This window comes from Solanum dulcamara, chromosome 9 (genome assembly GCF_947179165.1).
Source record: "Solanum dulcamara chromosome 9, daSolDulc1.2, whole genome shotgun sequence".
Taxonomy (NCBI): domain Eukaryota; kingdom Viridiplantae; phylum Streptophyta; class Magnoliopsida; order Solanales; family Solanaceae; genus Solanum; species Solanum dulcamara.
In genome coordinates this window covers 76,135,658-76,156,878 of record NC_077245.1, presented here as the reverse complement: position 1 = coordinate 76,156,878, position 21,221 = coordinate 76,135,658, and the positions used below count along the sequence as shown (strand labels likewise).

Here is a 21,221-nt window from a genome sequence, read left to right as displayed (position 1 = left end):
AACGTGGAGAAGATGACCTGCCTGTTCCAACCCAACTTTTCTATATTTTAGTATTTAATTATTAAAAATAAATAAGTTATGAAAACTTAGAACTAGATTATGAAAGTTATGAAAGGGCTCATTAATAATGATCCATGTGTAAGATGATCAAAAAATGGAGATAAAAGAAAAATAATTTTACTGACTTTAGAGACATGCTAACGAAGTAAATATGATATATTGTATTTATGTAATTGTAATTATTAGGGGGGGAATTATTCGTATGAGGAAAGCACTTCTTATGAACTAGTAATTAATTAAGGGAAAATTACATTCAGTGGTCATTCGGTCAAAATAATTATCAAAAAAATAGTTATTTATTGTATAGATATGTGTAGTCAGTGTATATTTTATGTATTGTCAAGTTATATTCAGTTTATGAGTGTATCATAATGTATATTTAATATATAGCTCATGTATAAGTAATCTATATTGTATAGTCAGTGTATAGTCACTGTTTATTTCCTACGATTTTGACTATTTTTAATGTAAATAAAACATGACTATATTTGTTGTAAACTAATTAGTTTATTATATATATTTGAAACTGTCTCATTAATTAATTCAACAACAAGCACACATCCAATCATGATTTTCTTTTGTGTTTCTCATTCGATATTCAAATTTGAGGGTTTTGAAGTAAGCTTAAGTGTAATATTCTTTGAGCGACTTAATAGTGTACAAAAAATTCTTATATTAACAGTGTATATAGCTTAAACTCGGGTTTAGTTTATCATTTAAATGGTAGCTATAACTAATCTTTTTATTTTATTACAACCTATCAAAAATACATTCATTGACTATTGAAAATGCAAACTAAAACAGGTTGGCCAATCCCGGAAATATTGCTGCGTATCTGATATTATTCCATCACAGCATACAATTGTTTATTTTGTATATAATATTAGAGTCCCAAAATTGTGCCATATATACTATTAACATTTTGAAGTATACCTTAAAATTTATATTCACTTGATTGGACATGAACTCTTGTTAATCAAATAGTACTATTTATAGGGGCTGAATTCCATATGTTTTCTCAACAAATTAAAACAGGCAGCCAGCCGCATCAAAAATTAATACTCTATATACCAAAGTTTGTTGAAGAAATGACTTCTTCTTTAAACCCTAGCCAAAATAATGGAATTAAAGAAGATGTTGTTGTGGTGATGGTACCTTTTTTATTACAAGGACATCTCAATCCACTCCTACATATCTCTCGACTCATCTCTTCATACAATTTACCAATCCATTATATTTGCTATACTGATAAAATTAAGCAAGTTAAAAATCGCGTTCATGGTTGGGACCCTCTTACCACTTCTAACATTCATTTCCATGAGTTCCCAAATCCACCATCTCGCGGTCAATATTCTTCAGATAAATCTTTATCTGAATTCGAGTCACAAAAATTCATGATACCCCTCCTTGAAGAATCCCTTATGTTGCGCGAGCCTGTGGGTGCATTCTTACTAGAGGTTTCCAAAAAAACTCGTAGGGTAGTAGTCATTTATGACTCTCTCATGGCTAGTGTTGTTCAAGACGTTGTTTCTCTACCAAATGCAGAGGCCTATTGTTTCAATACCTCCTCTGCTTTTATGATAAGCTCCATGTATTTGGAAGATGAATTGATACGACTCCACCTCCCCTCCTTTATTGGCAAATTTGTCGTGAGATTTCTACTCCCTCGTGGATTTGAATTTCCCAATAATCTCCCATCCTATAAAAGTAGTTTCATACCCGAATTCATGGACTTCATTATAATGCAACACGTGCATAACAATTTTTGCTCTGGAAACCTCTACTACACATGCAAGGAGATTGAGGGACCTTATCTCGATGTTCTTGCAAGGTTCGATAGGTTACTAGGAAGAGGCACCAAGCAATGGGCTATTGGTCCATCACTTCCAATCGCTACCATTAATGATGATGATGATCAAAACAACATGATCCATCGTCACGAGTGTTTGAAATGGCTAGACAAACAAGAACCAAACTCGGTAATATTAGTGTCATTTGGAACAACAACATCCTTATCCACAGACCAAATCAAAGAGCTTGCTATCGGGTTGGAAAAGAGTCAACAAAAGTTCATTTGGATAGTGAGTGACGTGTTGTTAAAAGAAGGTGAACAAGTCCAAATTCCCAAAGGTTACGAAGATAGAGTACAAGGAAGAGGAGTCGTGGTGAAGGATTGGGCACCCCAATTGGAAATCTTGAGGCACTCAGCAACGGGAGGATTCTTGAGTCATTGCGGGTGGAATTCTATCTTGGAGTGTGTTACCATGGGAGTTCCATTAGCCACATGGCCTATGGTTTTTGACCATCCGAGGATTGCAGTGCTCGTCACAAATGTTCTCAAAATTGGCATCCAGGTGAAGGATTGGGAACGACGTGATGAGTTAATTACATCCACAACTATTGAGACCGCAATAAGAAAATTGATGGCTTCACCGCAATAAGACGGTTTTTTTCCAAACTTTTGAATGTATAGAATTTATCTTTGTTTAAAATATAATAAACATAAAATTCAAATAAAACACTAAATTGATCAAATATTATATCAATAAAATATTTTAAAATTTTTATATGACAATTGGTGATGGTGATTGTGTGTGTCGATTTTGAATGAAGTTGACTGATGATGGTGGTTATGGATAGTATCCTATGATATAGTTGTAGACAGTACGTAGTGATTAACCGTAGTTGTTGGTGGCGACAGCTGGCAATTAGTATAGTGAAATGGTATTGACAGCTAATGGAGGTGGTGAATAGCGGTATATAATATCGACTAATTATGGTAATTATCGATAGTGATATGTGAATGTAATAATTATTGGCGACGATGATTACAAATGATAGTTAATGGTGATAACGATTGATTTTGGTTATTTGGCGGTAGTGATGGTTGGGTTGAGGATGATGGTTGTGGATAGTAGGTGGTGGCGTGGTGGCGTGGTGCTGATTGATGGTGGTGGTAGTTGTAGCTGAAATGGTGGTTGTGGATGGTGGGTGAAAGTAGATGGAGTAGCTGTGAATTGTCATCTTTATACAAATTCTTTAATAGACATCTTAATGATATAAAGACTTAGTCATCTATCTTAATCATTCAGACACAATAAGTGGTTGTAAATAAGAAAAACAAACACACTTAGTGCCCATTTGGATGGGCTTTAAGTTGGTCAAAAACCAACTTAAAGCCCCTTTTTTGCTTTTGGACGTGTTTGCCTAATGCTAACTTTAAGCCATAAAGTTCTTAAAGTCAGTCAAAAATGAAAAGTTAGAATTTCTAACTTTTTTTTTCTAAGTGTTTAAAGTCATTTTTTTTACCATGAAAATTACTTTTATATCCCTTATATTTTAACTAAATTCCCAAACTATCCTTTTTATTCTTTTAACCCTAAAATTCACATCATAAGCACTTTTATCCAAACACTCAACTGTTTAATTATAAAAATAACTTTCAGCACTTCAAAGTTCTAAAATTACTTCATACATAAAAGTTGCTTTTTTAAGCTCATCCAAACGGGCTCTTAATGATTAAGATTCTGACCTTGAAAACAAACAGACTTAATGACTTATCGAGATCTAAATGATTTAGATAAATACCTTCAGTAAGTGCAATTAATAAATGAGGTGTACCCAATCATCATTGTATTATATGTAACATCTTAATCTTTAAATATTTTTTCAGATTCAGACCTCTAAATCTTAATATACATCTTAATATTTTTAGATTTTAATCTTAATAAAAACAAACGAGACCGAGCGTCAATGACTTCTCATCTTAAAACTTGTCTTGCAGATTGAATCATATTGGGTAACATTTGTAGTCAATGCCATGTGGAAAAATCATTAATCTTATATTTGCAGAAGTAGTGATCCGCATGATCTCCTTTCTTTTTCTTTTCTTTTGTGAATGACAACAAATGATTTTAATGATGAAATTTAAAATCTTGTTTCAGAATTGTTTTAAAATCTCTAAACCAAAATCACACAAAATCAAAGGGCGTGGGAGAACAGCTCTACTCTTCTTCCACATGGATCATAATTAATACTTATCATCATTTATGTGACATTTTTTTGATTCAAATCAAGTAAACTTTGATTAATATCTTAAATTTATTATTTCAATATATTGATGTGAAAAAAATTATAAATTATTATAATAATTTTTCTATAATTTAGAATATTTAAATTAAAATTTTAAAATATCTAATTGATCTAATCTAGTTTAGATTTGAAGATGAGTCAAATTGAATAAAACATATCACATTGTTAAGGAAGGAGTAAAAAAATCCAATGCAAATAATGATACTGTCGTGCAACTAATATTCAAATTTAGATTACTTAATTGATACCACGTTTCTTTCTTATACCAATATCTTTTTATCTTCTCCGAATAAATTGGGATTCACTTAGATTTTCTTTACTTCCTTGCAAAAAAAAAAAAAAAAACTCTATGGGTTTCTATATAACTGTGGAAAAATGTTAAGGTCTCTCTCAAACAAATTAAATTGGTATTTTTGAAGCATATCATTAAAGGGGAAAAATATGGAGGAATCAACAATTATTTCCAAAAAGATGATTAAGCCATCTTCCCCTACCTCTTCTTCCCTTAGACGTCACAATTTTTCTTTCCTTGATCAAGTTAATTGTTTTGAATATATCCCAATGGCCTCCTTTTACTCCAAACCTCAAAATTATAACATAAACCAAATCTCAGACATTCTTGAAAAATCCCTTTCCAAAGTATTATCCTTTTATTATCCCTTTGCGGGAAAAATCATGGATAATAAATACGTTGATTGCAATGACCAAGGTGTTGAGTATTTAAATGTCCAAATCAATTGTCCAATGTCTCAAGTTCTCAACAATCCCTATGTTGAAGCTCTAGATGTAGTCTTCCCACAAGATTTGCCTTGGAATACTACTTCCTTGGACCGAAGTGCACTTGTGGTCCAATTAACCCACTTTAATTGTGGTGGACTGGCAGTCAGCGTATGCATATCACACAAGATTGCTGATGGATATAGTATAGGTCAATTCCTTAAAGATTGGGCTTCCACAACTCGAGATGATCAGTTGGATTTCAAACCATCTCCTTGGTTTGGTGCAAATTCTCTATTCCCATCAAAATTAGATGACCCTCCAATTGTAAACGGAATAACTCGTGAACCTCAACGATTATCAAAAGCGTACCATTTCTCATCCTCTAATTTGGGTAGGCTCAAAGATATGGTTGTTGCAACGAATTCAGGAGTAGTACATAATCCAACTAGCATTGAAGTTGCCACAGCACTTGTTCATAAATGCGCAGTAGTATCATCATCAACATTATTATCAACCGATGAAAATCATCCTCCTACTACTACTAGCATGTTTAAACCATCTCTATTGTGGCAAGTAATGAACTTACGTCCACCATTGCCCCTAAACGCCATTGGAAATGGTACTTATTACTTTACCGCAATAGCAACAAGTGAAGATGAGATACAAGTGCCAAACTTTGTTGATCAACTAGGAAAGGCTAAACAACATGTTAAGGACAAGTTGAAGGAAATAAATGTAAATGAGCTAGGCTCGCGCGCACTTGAAGAATCCAAAGTGGCTAAAAACATAATGGCGGATGATGATTATTATCTGTGCTCAAGCTTTCGCAATTTCGGGTTATACACGATTGATTTTGGATGGGGTAGGCCCATAAGAGTGGTTCCAGCATCACATCCAAGGAAGAAGACACTTCATTTCTTGGATGACCCAAATGGAGATGGGATAAATGTACACATCACTTTAACTCAACATCATATGTTACTATTTCAGAATAACAAAGACCTCTTGGAATTTGCTTCTCCAATTGGAATAAGTCAAAATATTATATAATGTGTGATTTCTTTTTGCTACATCAAATGTTCTATTATTTTTACTTTGCTTTACATGTTGTTTGTTGTTTTTACCTATTATATTGTATTGTATTTTTTTGTTTTTAAATATAATATTATTTTAAATTTTTAAAATTTATTGTATTGTTAAATTTCTCGTTCCGTAATGATTAGAATGCATATTTTATGTGATAATTGATTTGATGGGATCTCGTCCTTACCTTTTTTCTCTTCCAGTTATATTAGTATTACTTATTATTTTGGAGAAATTCATCGGTGGTCTCCTAAAGTTGGCACCAACTTTCACTTAGACACCTCAACTAGGCTTTGTTCATTTTAGACACCTCAAGTAAGGCTCCCATGTGTTATTTTGACACTTTGTGCTGACTTGACACATTGCGTGTGTTGCACCCATTTTAAGCGCGTGAAAAACATTTTTTTCTGTAAAAAAAAAAATTTTGGTTTTTCTTCTTCATTTCATTCATTTGGCTCATGTTGTTTTCCATTTTAACTTTCTTTTTCCTTACGGACACAATTTTTGGTAACTCTACGGCGACTCACTTTGGCGGATGGCATACTTTATTTGGAAGATTCAGTTCATGATGAGTTACAAAAGTTGAAATCTATTTCACCATTAATGAAAAATGGCAGCTAAAAAATGTAGAAGAAGAAGAACAAAAAAAATATTTTTTAAGAAATTGGAGAATAGCCCATTTGTTTTTTAATTAGGCTTCGAATTTTGTTGTGGTTCTTTAAGGTTTGAATTCTTTCAAATCCGTACTGAAGAAAATGCAATCCTTCAAAATTGGTCGCGTAAATGGCAGCGCTGGTGTAGCAACACATCATCATTCTTCTGAAGAGGAAGACGATGCCTTTTCCTAGGAAAATCACTGCTTCGGCAAGAATTTGCACACAGTCTACGTCGGAAAATATCGTCGTCAGTACCTGGTGAGCTCCGAACTCCTGGAAAGGTCAGGGGAGTCTAAAGAATATATTACAGTTGGATGTGAAGTTGTTTTGTTTGAACATTTTCTATGGATGCTTGAAAATGCAGATCCTCAGTCAGAGTCATTAGAGGAATTGGTGGAGTTTTACTCTTGCTGATGTGGAGTAACTGTAAGTAACTCAATGGAAAAATAATTTTTTGACCCAATTTGATTTATATTTTTGTTTGCCATTATAGCTCCATTATTTTCTCTTTAGATGATGATATGAATAGTGTTGGATGGGTGTTGGAGGAGAAAAAGATCTGGTGGAGTGGGGGAGGGGTTGGGGTTGGGGTGGGTGGGGTTGGAGAAGATGACAGTGGCGTGGGTGGGATTAATAGTTGTTAATTTTTATTTTAAAAAAAATTATTATTTGGATAAAAAAATGTCATGTGTCATCAAATTATTGGTCATTTTTTTTATTCAAAAGTCATTATTTGATAATTATGTTTGATATATATGCCACGTGTCTTTATTTATTCGTTGTTTTTGACATGTTAGACGAGTGCATTTGTCATGCCCCGGGAGGGTACCCTAGACGTAACCGGCACTCAAAAACCATTTCTGGCTCCCAAGCGAACCACATAGCCTGATCACACATCCGTTCCTTTATTCAATCAGCGGAAGACAAAAACAATAAAGAGAATATTCGGTGGGCAACTCAAAACATCAATCTAACTCAAAGCATAAAGGTCATGGGACAACAAATCAACTCTAATATTTGTCATTTAAAAATAGTTTGACAAGAATAATTTAAGGAAAGAAATACTCAATCGACTCTTCACTATCTAGTCTATGAAGCCTCCATCACTACTATCTAATTGGTGTCAATGACATGTTCATGGCTACCTCAAATCAAATGAAAATGGCTAACTCAAAGTAAGAATAACATAAGCGGTGTCCTCCGAATGTAGGGGAGGACTCACCAATACGCTGAATGTGAATAGATACCCAATGATGCTCCTATTATCGATATCTTAAACCTGTCTCTGCATCATGAAACGATGCAGGTCCAAATGGACGTCAGTACATGGAATGTACGAGTATGTAATATGGCAGAATGAAACATACCTCAAGAAAGAATATCATCAGTCCAAATATCTCAAATCAGAAAGATAAGAGAGACTCAAATAAGGCGTCATAAGTCTAAAGTAAGAATACATTTTTAGACAAAGACCAATCACACATCATACAATCCCATCCAATCATACACAATACAGTTCAATCAAATAGTATATCATCCGATTCAATCCAATCGTATACAATCGGTTCAATCCGGTGATATACGCTCTGATCCAATCCAATCATATACCCTTCCATCGTACACTATCCAATCACATATCATATAATCCAATCCATCACACATCACCTAATCCGATCATATAAAATCAACTCAATAATCAACTCAACAATCAACTCAACAATCAACTCAAAGGACTCAACTCAATAACTATGCAAATTAGATTATGCAATGTTTTACAATTCAAGTCAACCATCTACAATCACATTCAAACCAATCATATCAAGCACAATCCATTCAATTGGGAGTTTCTCTAACCAACAACCATCACCATATGAGCGAGTGATAGTACAACAAGCCGATGTTGTTGCCACATCCGTTCATACTTTGCCAGGGTATGAACGAATCAACCAATCATGTATCCAATCCAACCAAGTCCTATAATGTCAGGACAATAAAATGGGAAACATCTGACTTTAATGGTTCGATCCCATGGTAAGCATCCGACTTTAATGGTTCCATCCCCTCCTACGTTTGGCGACGTAGTTTATTGGTTCGAGTATGAACTATACTTTTACCCAATTTGGTGCTCGATACTCCTCCCAAGACTCAATATGCTCATATCTATCAAGTGAGTAAGATACTCAAAATACTCATTTAGCCTCTTAGGACTTAGTTTCAAATCGACTCATTTAGTCTCATTGGACTCTTTTCAAATCGACTCATCTCAATCATCAAACTCTTCTCTTCAAATTTGATACCATCTCAACTCAATGGATGTAGAAAATATTATGTACTTTTGAAATATAATTTCAACTCCTCAACTCAAACTCAAAATAGATACTTTAATATAAAAATACTCAACTCATTTAAAGGCTCCTCATACTCAATTCATACTTAAACTACTTTCTAAATCAAAGATGAAACTAATAATTTTTTAGACTCAAAATAGTGTGTAAATAGTTTGTGCAAAAAGGTTCACAAATAATTTATTTAAAGCTCCTCCTCAAAAGATCATTTATTTTCAAAATATTCCTAAGACTCCAATTAACTCAAATTATGCACATCACATACCACAAAATCACATTAGACTCTAATCCACTTCATCACACAACATTCTCATCAATATAACATCTTCATTCACATCATCGTCAAATACCATTATTCACATCGTCATCAAATCACATCATCATCATCATCAAATATTATCATCTATCATTGTCAAATATCATCATCACATCAATCATCAAATATCTACTCCAAAATCCTTATTTTAGTCCTATGTTCACTTTATGGAAGCAAAAGGACATTCTTATCTATCCAATTCATTCTTTTTATTCCAATCAATACATATATACACAAAACCATCCACCTCAACCTCAAGACAATTATGACAAAGAAATCTCATCTCGGGTTCATGTGAATGGAACATGAATCCATACTCTCAACAAACTCAACTCAAGAATATCGTCAATACCTATAAATCTATATACCAAGGTCCATTTTTAGTCAATAATTATAAAAGATAACTATTTAGTAAAATAAGTCATTTAAAACATCAATCAACCAATAGTATCTAAAAACATTCTATAGTTTAGGAAAACTTTCAAGAAAACCTTCTTAGAAGGTTCAACTCGTTCACAACTCCTATTTAACACATTTATGGGCATATGGAAGAACTTAATCCATATTTTAGGTTAGCCTTACATACTTTGTTTGAAGACTTTGAAGAAACCTTGATGTTAGGTCTTCAATGGAAGGCTTGAATTCTTGAAGCATCTTAAAGGCAATCTTTGTTGGAGAAGGATTTGAAGAAGAAGAGAGGGAAATTTCTAGGGCTTTTTAGAGAGAGAGGGAGGACTGAAAAATGGTCCAAAAATGTCCAAGGATGGTGTATATATAATTTGGAGAAATACCCAAATTGTCCTTTCTCAAATATCTGGAAAATAGGCTAAAACGCTCCTGGCGCAATAGTGGTGCGTCGCGCCACTGCAGCGCCAAGTCGAATAGGCTTAAAAACCCTGCAGCCCAGTAGTGGTGCATCGCGCCAGGGACCAAACTACTAAGGCCATTTTGGGGCGCGATAGTGGCGCGTCGCGCCCTTATAGCGCCAAGCCTATATTTTTTGGGTTCTGGAAAATAGGCTTGAAAACCCTGCACACCTCGCAGTGGCGCGCCGCGCCAAGGACAAAACAACTGAGGCTTGTTCCTGGCGTGATAGTAGCGCATCGCGCCACTGCGGCGCCAAGCCCAGGCTTCTTGCAGTCACAACCCAGGCCTGAAATTCCGACAGTACTAGCCCGTCTTAGAATGGTCATAACTTTTTCCTCCGAACTCTAAAATTTACAATCTTAGCGGTGTTGGAAAGAAGACTCAAAGAACTTTAATTTGATACATCATGGGCCATCCAATTCATCCTATTTTAGGAGACATGGTCATTTGAAGTTGACCCTAATACTAACTCATCCGAAAACTTAATCGATTGGAGTTATTTGGACTCGACTTGGTGTTAGAGATCCCTCATGACCCCAAAACACATCTAACACTCTTTAATTACTTAGGAACTCACCTAACTCATGCACACGCTTCACAATAATTGGGCTCGACCCTACACGAATACAGAGGAGGTCCAAATCTTAGGGAAAAAATTTGGGGGTGTTACAGCATTACACACACTTAATATATTTTGGTGATTGTCAAAAAAGTATCAAAATGACACATTCGACCCTTAAATAAGGTGTCTAAAATAAACATCTCCTGGTTTAGGTGTCTAATGAAAGTTGGTGCCAACTCTAGGAGGCCACCGATGGATTTCGCCTATTATTTTCTCTATTTCAATTTTTGTCTTACTTTTATATTTAGTCTATTTTTTAAAATAAAAAAAAGAGGTTACTTTTCTTAATTAGCAACTTCTTATTTCCAAGTTAAAAAGTCTCTTCCCTTTTTTTTTTAATTTCATATACAGTTAAACTAAGAAATATAAAATAAACAGACAGAGTACTTAATAATCCTATTTTATGTAAAGAGAATAATGAGCTAACTCTCATCCTCCTATATTCTCTACTCAAGGAGATTGTATAATGTAGCTGAAGATTTGTGCGATATCTTCTTAATACGTTCAATATCAATAACTTTATGAGTTGATATATCTTCTTATACTTTTGCTTATGTCACATTTATGAGTTGATGAATGGGATTTCGAACAAAAACAAAAAAATAATTTGCCTAGTTTGATTTTTAGGTTCTTATTACTAAATTTATTAATTAAACTATTAAAATTATATATCCAAATTTTTTATCTATTCAAATAATAATATATATATTTCGTGTGGTATTGCAATCGATTGAACCATTGACTATATTTTTTTTATCAAAGGGATTTATATATTAATATCAAATCATTAAATTAATTAAGCATAGTATTGCTGCATCCATCTCAATGGAGTGCTCAGTTGTAATTGTCTGGATCACATTCCGACTCTGAAAAGTATTAACATATAATATAATTGTTTGTTATCCTAACATAACTAGTTCTTAGGGTGTTTGCTTCTATTTCCTTCTGAGCAAACACTATAGGAATTATCAAAATGATGGGTTCATCAAAAACTACCTTTTTTATCCCTTTTAATTTGGCCAATGCATCAACTATTTCATTCTGTTCTCTATATGCATATAGGACAACTTTGTGGTTTTCAGCTTCATCATTAAGTATCTGCACTCAACAATCAAATTATCATAGAGCAAATTGTTATTATTTATTATACGAATAACTTTAGTGGAGTCAGTATTAATCTTAAGAGTGTGAGCTTATGCTCTACTGCGAGTAGTAAGCCTCTTCGTAGTGCTTGTAGTTCTACCTTGACTGGGTTAATGAGCGAGGTATATTCAGTGAAACATAGTACCCAATGCCCCCATGTGATTACTAAAAACTCCTCCTAAGCTATCTAGCCCAGAGTTTTCTTTAACAAATCCATCTAAATTAAGCTTGAAAGTGTCAGTATCTGATGGTTCTCATCTGACATGGTTGATTGTTTTAGGAGTTTTGGTCCCATTCTCATTGACAATGAACAATTGGTACTTAGTTGCTTGTTTCAGAGTGTGACGGATGTTGATTGGGTCTTTTTAATTGGCGAAGACGTTGTTGCTTCATGTGAGCCATATGTTCCAGAGATAAGAAGGATTGAGGGTGCCCCAATTCAATCAAGTATTGTAATGATTGTTTTTAATTTTACTCCACATGTTGGCCCAATTCCCCTCATTTATGGTATTTGTATCTATAGTTTTAGGGTCGGGGTTTCTGTTAAGTACAACATTCCAAAAAGTCGATGAATTTGCACATTAGAAGAAAAGATGGTCTATATCTTCCTTAGGTGAGTCACAGAAATGACATTAAGGGTTGACATTTAGGCCTTTATAATAGGGGGAATGATTTGTTGGTAGCCTAGAGTGGTAGAGGAGCCAAATAAATGTTTTGATCTTATTAGGTGCATTGGTCGAATAGATCCACTTGAACATTTCATTGGGTTCCAATTTTTTCTTTTGGATGTTGTTGTTGATGTGGCTGTAGGCCGTACTTAGTTGAGAAGAGCCCATTATTAGTTAACCCCTAAATCATGGTATCCTCTTTTGTTTTGCCGAGAGGAAAGGAGTAACTTCTGATGATGTTCTTGAGATCATCAAGAAGGGGAAAAGAAAGTTTCTCAAAGTCCCACTCTCCATTTTGGTGAATAGCTAATGGTGATGACGTTTAATTTTGGTGATTTGGCGTTAGTAGTGGTTGTGGTTGGATTGGGGATGATTGTTGTGGATGGTAGGTGGTGGTGTGGTACGGATTGACTGTGGTGGTAATAGGGGTTTTGATGGTTGTGGATGGTGGATGAAAGTAGATGGAGTAGTGGTGAACTGTCATGATTTTTATACAAATTCTTTAATAGAAATCTTAATGATATTAAGACGTTGTCATAAATCTTAATCATTCAGACACATTACGTGGTTGTATATAAGAAAAACAAATATACTTAATGTAACAACCCCTAAAATGTTGTATGTCGGTATTTCAATTCTCGACAAAAATAATACAGCCTCTGTATTTTGGGCATAACTTTTCATAGGTTGGTCCAAATTAGGTGATTCAAATTTCTGGGTAATCACAACATCCTTACCTACAACTTTCATGAGAACATAACTTCAAATTCGGAGTATAAGTAGGTCAAATAAATTAATCTTTTCAAGATATAGTGCTGTGACGGAATTGAGTGTTGATAGAAGAAAATTCATATCTCACTGTAGGTTGCTCCAAATTGGTTGATTCTTGAACGATATGAAACTAGACTTCCATATCTACAATTCTTATGAAGAAACCAAATCCTAATAAGGAATGTATCTTATTCAAACGTAGCTTCGAAAAAGAGTATTCTGTTAAAAAGAACTCATCTTACCTACCATGGAAACATCTAGATGCATTTGACATCATGCATGACATAAATTGTCCTCCATTTAACATCATCCATGACATCAATATATTTCATTAAATTTTCAGATTTTTCTTTATAATTATTTTATTTATTGTTAGGTCCCTCTTTCCCACCTATAAATACCCACCTTATTTCCTCATTTTATTCATCAAGCTTTCTTAAGCATTTCTTCTCTCTACATACTTCTTCTCAAATATAGTTTTAGTTTTAGTAGTATAAAAATACTACTCCAGTTATTCTTATACTCCGGATAGTACACAAAACGCTCCGGCGAGAAGAAAAGGCTAGGGGTCCAAGAGTGTTCAAATTCGGAGTAAACCTTCGGATTTAAGGTATGTAAAGCTTTCATAGCATTGGATTGAGTTCGTCCATGCGCCCAATATTTAAATTTATTATAATTGAGTTATTGTTGAGTTTTATCCAAATCTTGAATTCTAGATGAATTAATTCTTCTTCTATTGAGTTTGATATATTTATGAATTAATATTATTATTATTGTTATCTCTCATATTATTGGAATTATTGTTCATGGCTACTTTTCCATGAATCCTAATTGATTTGATGTTCATGAATATTTTTACATATGTTTTGAGTAAAGATGTTGGCTTTTTATTATTTTCATTGATAAAAAGAAAATTTTATGAATTAATACTATATATGTATTTTGTTGAGTTTTAAAAGAGCATAAGAGTTGAGTTTGAATGAATTTGAGCAAATGATATTTTGAGCAAGATGTTTTGATGAGATGTAAAGGATGTTTTTTGGAAGTATAATGATTGATGAACATGAAATGAGATGAGTTTGATGATTTAAATTAAAGTCCAATGAGACTAGATGATAAGTTTAATATGAGCACATATTTTGGGAGTAGTATTGAGCACCGAGTTGGGTAAGAGTTTAATTGACTCAAACCCCAGAACTACGTAGCCAGCGTAGGATGGAGGCTATGCCTCTTAAGTCCCAAAAAGAGGACTTTGATGAGTGGATCCAAGATGGTGATGTCCTTTACCCTGGAAAGGTATTGGATGGATGTGGCAACGACATCGCTTCGTGAGTGTGATGTTTCTTTTGAGGTAGCCATGGACATGTCATTGGCACCATCTAAGAGTATTAGAGGCTTCATAGACAGAGTCTAATGATGTAATCGGAGTAGTTCTCCTTAGAAACTACTACTTATAAAAATTATCTATTTTTCCTTTGATTATGACTAGCCCACATTAGTATTCTTAAGTCTTCCGCTGATGAATAAATAAGAAATGAGACCAAGTGGTTCTCTCGGAAGCCATAAATGGTTTCTGAGTGCCGGCCACGCCTAGGGTACCCTCTCGGGGCGTGACACTTAATTATTAAAATTCAAACCTTGAAAACAAACAGACTTAATGACTGAGATATGAATGATTTAGATTAATACCTTCATTAAGTGCAAATAAATAAAGTGCACTCAATCATCATCGTATATATAACACTACAATATATAATCTCGAAAAAGAAACATGAATTCACATAAATCTGAAAACCGCCGTAGATAAGCACCCCCTTCCCCCGTGTGTAATTGAGAATTGTTGCTATTATTTGCAAAAGTAGTCATCCGCATGATCCCTTTTTTCTTTCTTTCTTTTTTTCCTGTGAATGACAGCAAATCGAAGGACGTGGGAGCACAGCTCTACTCTTCTTGCACATGGATCATAATTGCTACTCCTTTCCATTAATTTTGTGACATTTTATTTTCGCTTTCTTGAGATTTAAATTATGTGATTTTTAAATAATATTTTAAATGTATTATTTAAATAAATTAACATGAGAAGAATTATAACTTGTAATATTTTATTTTAGTGTTTTTGAATATTTAATTTTTAATATTGAAATATCAAACTAATCTAATTCAATTTAAATTTAAAGATGATTTTCGAAAAGCAAAACACGTCATATAAATTAATATGAAAGGAGTATCCAATGCACGTAATGATACTATCGTGCAACTAAAATTGTCAATCAACCTTTCTCATCTAATCAAAGGGATAACATACTATCTGCAACTTAATTGTACCACGTTGCTTACTAATTTCAATATATAATATCTTCTTCGAATTAAAAAACAACAACAATTCTAATTGTCTATATATTAATGTGGAAATGTTAAGGTCTCTCACAAAACCTATTAAATTGGTATTTTGAAGCATAAATTTAAAGAGAGAAAACAACCAGAGGATTCTTCTCTTTAACATAGACAATTTTAGTATCTAATTATTTTAGGATTCGTTCTCCTTATTATATAGCTATATAATTAAATGTATTAAAAATAAGTAGTAATAATAATGCAGAGGCCTATTGTTTCAATGTCTCCTCTGCTTTTATGATAAGTTCCATGTATTTGGAAGATGAACTGATACGACTCCACCTCCCCTCCTTTATTGGCAAATTTGTTGTGAGATTTCTACTCCCTCGTGGATTTGAATTTCCCAATAATCTCCCATCCTATAAAAGTAGTTTCATACCTGAATTCATTGTCACGCCTCAGGAGGGTACCCTAGACGTGACCGGCACTCGAAAGCCATTTCTGACCTTCAAGCGAACCACCTGATTCAGTCACACTATCATTCAATCACATTCACTCAAAAGAGGGTTCAATCATAACATACTATTCACAATATGGGGCCGAAGGCCAAACACCATCAACTCAACAAAACAAATATAATAAGACTCCTCAAAATAACAGTCCAACCTCCCCACACTCTAGTCTATGACGCCTCTATCAAAGTCTAGGAGGTGCCAATGAAAAGCCCATGGCTATCAACAATCAAAATAAGAAGACAAAACGAAACTATACAGGGAGCTCAAGATCCTCCGGAAACTAGGAGGACTCACCAAGTAGCTGAAAGTGTGTGGATAATCAAAGGTGCGCCGGTTGATGATCTCTAGTACCTGTCTCTACATTATGAAATGATGCAGGCCAAATGGAGTCAGTACGTAGAATGTACGAGTATGTAAAATGGTCGGAAGAAACAAACATCAAAAAAATATCAATATCAACTCAGGATATCAACTCATATATATATACATAACAACTCACTCAAGTGTCCTAAGTCTAACAAGAAATGGTTTAGACGGGACCAATCACAAGCCACTCGACTCAATTGACTCGGAGTACTATCAAGACCTAAATGGGAGTTTCTCTTATCTGACAACCATCACATATGAGCCAGTGATAGTACAATAATCAGACGTTGTTGCCACGTCCGTCCATACCTTGCTAGGGCATGAACGCCTCCCTAATCATGGATACCATCGATTAGTCAAGTCCTATCATTTTAGGAAAATAAAATAGAAAATATCCGACTTTAACGGTTCGATCCCACGGGAAGCATCCAATTTTAACGGTTCCATCCCTACCTACGTTGGAGGCATAGTTTCTGGGGTTCGAGTATGGACTATACTCTTACCCGCTTCGATGCTCGATACTCCTCCCATGACTTCATGCTCATAAGAATCCCTCCAATCATCTCAAACAAGCCCTCACGGCTAGTTTCATGTGGGACATTGCCAACTCATTAACTCTATTCTCATTTCAACTCAATTAAGTCATAATGGCAAGCCCCATTTAGGACCTCGTCTACTTGTCAATTCTATCCTCCAATCAAGCCTCATTTAGATAAACATTTATAACCTCTCCTTAGAACTCATCACAACTCTAAGGCTTTAAACCAATAATTCAAGTAGAATAGCACATTCAAGAAAATTGACTTATGCAACATAATCACATGGTAAAAGAGATCAACAAAACATAATAACAAGCCATCTCTATCAACTCATACTAACATGAAGGTTTTAGGAACTTCTTAGCTCAACAACATCAACACCAATAAAGTCAAATTAATAGGAGACAAAACTCATTCAAACATAAACCATACCAAGAAACTCCATTCTCATGGACCTCTAACCTCAAAGCAAGAGTAGGGCACATGGGTGGACTCAACCCATGTTTTGGATAGCCTTACATACCTTAGTGAAGACTAGGAGAAAACCTTGATGTCGGGTCTTCAATGGAAACTCGAATCTTGAAGCTCTTGGAACAAATCTTTGTTAGAAATGGAGAAGAAGAAGAAGAAGAAGAGAGAGAGAGAGAGAGAGAGACTCCTAAGGCTTTTAGATAGAGAGAGAGGCTGAAAGTTATGTTCCCAAATGCTCAAGGATGATACATATATCATTTGGGACAAATTCCCAAATTGCCCCTTCTTAAAAGTTCTAAAAAATAGGCTAAAACGCTCCTAGCGCGATAGTGGCGCATCGCACCATTGCAGCGCTGAGTCGATTAGGCGTAAAAACCTTGCAACCTAATAGTGGCGCGTCGCGCCAAGGACCAAACTACTAAGGTTGTTTTGTGGCGCAATAGTGGCGCGTCGCGCCCTTACAGCGCCCACCCAATTTTCTGGGTTCTGGGAAAATTGGCTTGAAAAACCCTGCACACCTCGTAGTGACGTGCCGCGCCAGGGACCAAACTACTGAGGCTTTTTTGTGGAGCGATAGTGGCGCATCGCGCAACTGCGGTGCCAAGCCCAGATTCCCAGCAGTTGCGACCCAGGCCTAAAATTCTTGCCGTGCTAGTTCGTCTTAGGATCGTCATATCTTTTGACTCTAAACTCTAAAATTTACATTCTTGGTGGCGTTGGAAAGAAGACTCGATGACCTTTAATTTAATAGGTTGTGGGCCACCCAGATTGTCGTCCTTCAAAAGATAGGGCCATTAAAAGTCAACCTTTATGTGAACTCCTTCTCAAACTTAGCCACGATGGATCTTTTGGATTTGATTTGGTCCTAGGGGTCCTTCATGACCCCACATCACCTCTAACATTGCTAAATTTCTTAAAGACTCGTCTTAACTCATGAAAATTCTCCACAATACTCGAGTTCGACCCTACCCGAATACAAGAAGGGTCCGAATCTTAGAGAAAACTTTTGAGGGATGTTACATTATCTCTCCCTTGGGATCATTCGTCTTCGAATGACGAGTGACCAAGAATGGACTCGGGGTACAAATCACAATCAGAATTTAGTCAATCAAGCAATCAATTTCTCAAACAAATTACCAATCAAACTCATAATGCGCAAACAAATTCAAGTCAAGGAAATGGACATTACCTTCAACATTCTCATCGGTAGGCACGAATAGATATGGATATTTAGATTTCATGGCTTCCTCCGCTTCCCATGTGGCTTCCTCAACAAATTGGTTTCTCCACAGGACTTTGACTGAGGCGATCTCTTTGTTCCTCAACTTACGAATTTGGCGATCAAGAATTTGGACCGGAACTTCTTCATAGGATAAGCTACCTTAACTCCAATACTATCAATGGGGACTACCAATGAGGGATCGCCTAAGCACTTCTTCAACATCAAAATATGGAATACCGGATGAATAGAGTCTAGCTCTGAAGGTAACTCCAACTCATAAGCAACACTCCCAATCCGCCTCAAAATCTGGTAAGGACCAATATATCGAGGACTAAGTTTCCCCTTCTTTCTAAACCTCATGATGGACTTCATGGGTGACACTTTTAAGTATACCCAATCACCCACCTCAAACTCCAAGTCTCTTCTCCTCACATCAGTGTAAGATTTTTGGCGGCTTTGGGCTGTCTTTAGCCTATCTTGAATAACTCTCACCTTCTCCATGGCTTGGTGAATCAGGCCCAATAAACTCGACTTCACCAACCTCAAACTATCCAATTGGTGATCTACACCTCCTCCTATACAAAGCTTTATAAGGAGCCATTTGAATGTTTGCGTGATAGCTATTATTATATGCAAACTCTATGAGAGGTAAGTGATCGTCCCAATTTCCTTTGAAGTCAAGTACACAAGCTCTCAATATATCCTCCAACGTCTGAATGGTGCGCTCCGCTTGGCCATCTGTCTGGGATGAAAGGTCGTACTAAGGTTCACCTTTGAACCTAGTCCTTTCTGAAAAGATCTCTAGAATTGGGAAGTGAATTGAGCCCCTCTGTCCGAGATGATGGACAAGGGGACTCTATGCAATTTGACAATCTCTTGAATGTATAACTTCGTATAATCTTTTGCGGTGTCAGTAGTCTTAACTGCCAAGAAGTGAGCTGATTTCGTCATTCTATCCACAATCACCCAAATGGAATCATGTTGCTTTCGGGACTTCGACAACTCTGTAATAAAGTCCATATTGATCATCTCCTACTTCCATTCTGGAATCTCTATGTTTTGGGCTAAACCACCTGGCCTTTGATGCTCGACTTTCACCTGTTGGCAATTCGGGCACTTGGAAACAAATTCCGCAATATTTCTCTTCATCCCACTCCACCAATAGACTTCCCTCAAGTCGTGATATATTTTTGTAGAGCCGAGATGAATAGAGTATCTGGAACTATGCGCTTCAGCCATAGTCTTTCCTCGAATACCATCGATATCCGGCACACACAATCTATTTTGGTACCTCAACACACCATCTCCCCCTTTGGTGAAAACCATCACCCCTTGTTTGTGAACAACTTCCTTCAATCGAAGAAGAATGGGATCCTGATCTTGTTTCTCCTTTACCTCTGCCACGAGTGAGGACGTAGACCCATCCCGAACGTTTACTCCGCCTTCATTGTTCTCTTCTAATCAAACTCCTAATCGGTCTAATCTATGTACCTCATTTGCCAACTCCCTCATTCCCTCCTCCACATGGGCAGTGCTACCCATAAACAACCTGCTAAGAGCATCAGCAACAATATTAGCTTTACCTAAATGGTAGAGGATGCTCATGTTGTAGTCCTTGAGTAGCTCGAGCCATATCCTTTGCATCAGGTTGAGCTCCTTCTGGATGAAAACATATAGTAAGCTCTTGTGATCGGTGAATACATCAACATACACTCCATACAAGTAGTGGAGCCAGATTTTAAGTGCAAATACCACAGCTGCCAGCTCAAGGTCATGGGTTGGGTAATTCCTCTCATGAACCTTAAGTTGTCTTAAAGCATAGGCTATCACCTTCCCCCTTTGCATCAACACACAACCCAAACCAATTCTGGATGCATCACAGTAGACCACAAAGCCCTTTATTCCATCGAGCAAGGTCAAGACAGGAGCAGTGGTTAGCTTGGCCTTTAGTTTCTGGAAACTCTCCTCACAAGCATCGGACCATTGGAACTTAGCCTTCTTTTGGGTCAGCTTAGTCAATAGTGATGATATGGATGATAATCCCTCTACAAACCTTCGATAATAGCCGGCCAAACCCAAGAAGCTCCTTATCTCTGTCGGAGATGTGGGTCTGGGCCAATTCTTCATAGCTTTAATCTTCTGAGCGTCAACCTAAATATCATCTCCAGATACGATGTGGCCTAAGAAAGCCACTGATGCAAGCCAAAATTCACATTTGAAGAACTTTGCATACAATACTTGCTCTCTCAAAGTTTATAATAAAACTCTAAGATGATGGGCGTGCTCCTCTTCATTCTTGGAGTAGACTAGAATATCATCTATGAATACAATCACAAACATATCAAGATATAGTTTAAACACTCGGTTCATGAGATCCATAAAAGTTGTGGGGGCATTAGTCAACCCAAAGGACATGACCAAAAATTCAAAG

The 21,221-nt window shown here is 35.8% G+C and overlaps 2 protein-coding genes across 2 annotated transcripts; both read left to right on the top strand.

Annotated features, from left to right (window-relative positions):
* Window positions 1-1,148: 1,148 nt before the first annotated feature.
* LOC129903808 (zeatin O-xylosyltransferase-like) lies at window positions 1,149-2,501 on the top strand. The gene has a single exon (XM_055979325.1). It carries the CDS (start codon window positions 1,149-1,151, stop codon window positions 2,499-2,501), a length of 1,353 nt encoding a protein of 450 aa, XP_055835300.1.
* Window positions 2,502-4,827: 2,326 nt separating this feature from the next.
* Window positions 4,828-7,255, top strand: LOC129903807 (acylsugar acyltransferase 3-like). The gene is made up of 4 exons (XM_055979324.1): window positions 4,828-5,820; window positions 6,804-6,892; window positions 6,976-7,037; window positions 7,125-7,255. Exons 1-4 carry the CDS (start codon window positions 4,828-4,830, stop codon window positions 7,253-7,255), a joined length of 1,275 nt encoding a protein of 424 aa, XP_055835299.1.
* The last annotated feature ends 13,966 nt before the right edge of the window (window positions 7,256-21,221 follow it).

Coding starts and splice junctions, on each gene's coding strand:
- LOC129903808 (XM_055979325.1), top strand. CDS start 1,149: ATGACTTCTTCTTTAAACCCTAGCCAAAATAATGGAATTAAAGAAGAT.
- LOC129903807 (XM_055979324.1), top strand. CDS start 4,828: ATGGATAATAAATACGTTGATTGCAATGACCAAGGTGTTGAGTATTTA. Junction 5,821..6,803: donor CAAATGGAGATGGGATAAAT/GTACACATCACT, acceptor GCCTTTTCCTAG/GAAAATCACTGCTTCGGCAA. Junction 7,038..7,124: donor CTTGCTGATGTGGAGTAACT/GTAAGTAACTCA, acceptor TTTTCTCTTTAG/ATGATGATATGAATAGTGTT.